General features: G+C 41.8%; 1 protein-coding gene and 1 long non-coding RNA gene across 9 annotated transcripts in view; one reads left to right on the top strand and one right to left on the bottom strand.

The window, feature by feature from the left end:
• LOC116700341 (uncharacterized) overlaps positions 1–2801 on the bottom strand; it is a 273867-nt gene that overhangs the window by 185005 nt on the left and 86061 nt on the right. The gene's annotated exons all lie outside the window — the stretch shown is intronic.
• Positions 1–2801, top strand: part of dlg4a (discs, large homolog 4a (Drosophila)) — a 62848-nt gene that overhangs the window by 42250 nt on the left and 17797 nt on the right. The window contains exon 1 of one of the 8 annotated variants that reach the window (XM_032533427.1): positions 1725–2469. The exons of the other annotated variants lie outside the window; for them this stretch is intronic. Coding sequence (XP_032389318.1) covers positions 2308–2469 — 162 coding nt within the window. The 5' untranslated portion in view covers positions 1725–2307. Of the gene's footprint in view, positions 1–1724; positions 2470–2801 lie in introns of those variants that run through there. 8 annotated transcript variants of the gene reach the window in all.

Raw genomic sequence — 2801 nt, forward strand, 5'->3', positions numbered from 1 at the left:
TGTGTGTGTGTGTGTGTGTGTGTGTGTGTGTGTGTGTGTGTGTGTGTTTGTAAGTCCAATCGGTGCCTTTAGAATTCCTTTCATTCTCTATATTTTGGATGAGGTTCACTCACACGTCAACTGCCCTGAAGGCAGCGCCGTAGCTGCTCTTCGTCTCTTTTCATAACTACTTTATTCACTGACAGAGAGCCGTCTTAGGGAAAGGGTTTTTCTTGAGCAGAAAACACTACACAACACATTTGCCATTTACCTTCACCTGATGAGCCGGGTGAGTAAGAACCAGCAGGCATTAATTGCTTACTGAAGACGCCCACTGCCCTGTTTATGTTACACTCTGGCTCTTCTACTGAAAAAGGATGCATATCACTTTCTCTCCTCTATAACAACAGAGCTGTTTCTATACACAATACCTTTCACACAAATCCTCTTCAGACAAAACAGTCAACCCCTCCAAGATGAGTTTGACACTCTACCAAAAAAGGCAACAATTTTATTGTGAGGATTCAATTATTGTTTTATGTAGTGTTTCCCCAAGAGCTCTCCATCATACCCTCCCTTTTCTGCTCTGCACACTTGTCTCGTTGGTATCTGGTTTCTATCTTCATATTCTTCATCCTCCTTACTTTTCTTTAATAAATGTTTAAATATCCCCCTGCAGCTTCGGTGTAATTACAGTGCAGCAGCAGCTCAGGTCCTTTGGGAAGGAGAGTGGAGAGAGACAGAGGGAAGAAAAATATGCATGCAAAAGGAGAAGGAGGAGAGAGCTGCTCATGCTGAATGGCGGAGTAAGACAGATAGAGTGGCCCTTGCAATTGGAAGGGTGAGAAAATTAGATAGGTAGACCGAGATTTTCTTTTTTTACAAAATGAGAACGTCAGTTGACAGCTTGTCCTTCAGCATGTCCTTACATAAGTCTGTTCAGTGGGCATGTATTGTGTGTGAGTGTGTGTGCACGCGCATGCGTGTGGGTGCGCATATATATATTACAAGCCTGTCGATCCATCTGTCTCTCAAAAAAAGAGATCTCAAGCGAGCTGTGACAAAAAGATGTGGATTTAAATGGGAATTTTACTCTTCTTTTTGTCAGTAAGTGTGTGTGTGTGTAAGGCCATTCAGCATTTAATAATTAATTGTGGAAGGAAAAATATGCCAAGCATGCAAGTCATTTCCTTTTCAAATCATCCTGTCCTATACGTTACCCTTCTTCAAGTGTTTTGCTGTCCATGGTGCTGAATTCATTTGCAGAAAAAAACGGTTAAAGATGTTGGATTCTGATGGGATTAGGAACACGTTTTTGTTCAAATTGCAGTAATATGCATTCTTCAGACAAATTGCTGGAAAAACATTCGCAAAGATTTCCGATCCTCACTAAAACTGAAAACATGCAAAGAAAACAACAGGGCACAAACTAAAATGATCGGATGTCAAGCTATGTTTTTCCACCCTCAGTGCCATCACTGCAGTTTCAGTTTCACTATTCAGACTGACTGACTGTAGAACGGGGGCTTACAGGTCTCCAGCCCCCTCTCAGTTTCAAGTGCATCCGAGTCAGGCCAGTTTGACCTCCTTGTCCTTCTAAGTTCAGCCAAAGTATATTTCCTTCCCCCTCTCACATCACCAGCTTCAACATTATACAGAGAGACAGCTAAGTAATTGCCATCAAACTTTCCAGCTCGCTCCTCTTTCCCTGAGCAGCGGAGATGGGAGGGGTACAGTACAGTAGCAGCAGAAAATATGAACTGCATTCTCGCTGAGCACAGACCAGTAGCAGGGAGGCACCGCTATCACAGTCCACTGCCACGGATAACGAAGACTGGAAGGATCTGCTTGCAAATGTTCATTTCTACTCTGGATGGGTGATTTTTGAAGACAGGACAGTTTTGTTTTAGTATTTTCTAAAAACAGCGATGAGTAATTTTTATAACTCAAGCCTTGGGCTGGAGGATTTTATTGGGCTTCCTCAAATGAAGTCTTCAGCACAGCAACTCAGCAAGAGCAAGACACTAATTGGCCTGTGCTTTTTCTGTGATTTTGGATTAAAAATTGTATGAAGGTGTATCCTTCATCCACATTTTTGTTATTATGTTTTGTTTAGATTGAGTGGAAAGCAAAGCTGAAACTGCACGTGTTAAAGTAAAAGATATTTCTTTAATTGAGGGAATCTGGAAAGTCTGGTTTCTGCTCAACTGTTATGGCAGGGCCTAGACCGAATGGCTAGCTTTGCAATAATGCTTTTGTGGTATTGTTAAAAGCAGACACTTCTAGAGCACACTCGAACTCTCCTAGCCACACACTTGGTGGGTGTGGATGTTATTTTGGGAGGTGAGCAGTGTTTGCTCCCAGTATCAGCCACGATTTACATTTTGGCACTGTAGCAGAATGTTCATGTCCGTGTGGTACGCCAAAAAGATGGGCTGCCGGTTCCTCGACAATGTACGGAAAGCCAAGAAACAACGACATCATAAGATGGTAGGCATGTGTTTAACATGTTTAATCTTGATTACTATGCCTGTACCCTCAAATAATATTTTGGCAATCTGAATGAAAATGCCATTTTGCTTAGTAAGAGGTGGTGCTTGAAGAGTATGTTTGTTAGTGTTATTATTATGGTACCAAGGCTTTGCTTTGTTTATCTGCACAAACAGAAAACTCAAGGCTATGGCTGCACTTAAGGCCCATGATAGATATTTTAATCACATATAGCCTGAGTAATCAAATCTGATAATACTAATCAAATTCCACTCAGGCTGTGAGTTTGTGTGTGTGTTTGTGTGTGTGTGTGTGTGTGTGTGTGTGTGTGT

This window comes from Etheostoma spectabile, chromosome 13, assembly GCF_008692095.1.
Source record: "Etheostoma spectabile isolate EspeVRDwgs_2016 chromosome 13, UIUC_Espe_1.0, whole genome shotgun sequence".
NCBI lineage: Eukaryota > Metazoa > Chordata > Actinopteri > Perciformes > Percidae > Etheostoma > Etheostoma spectabile.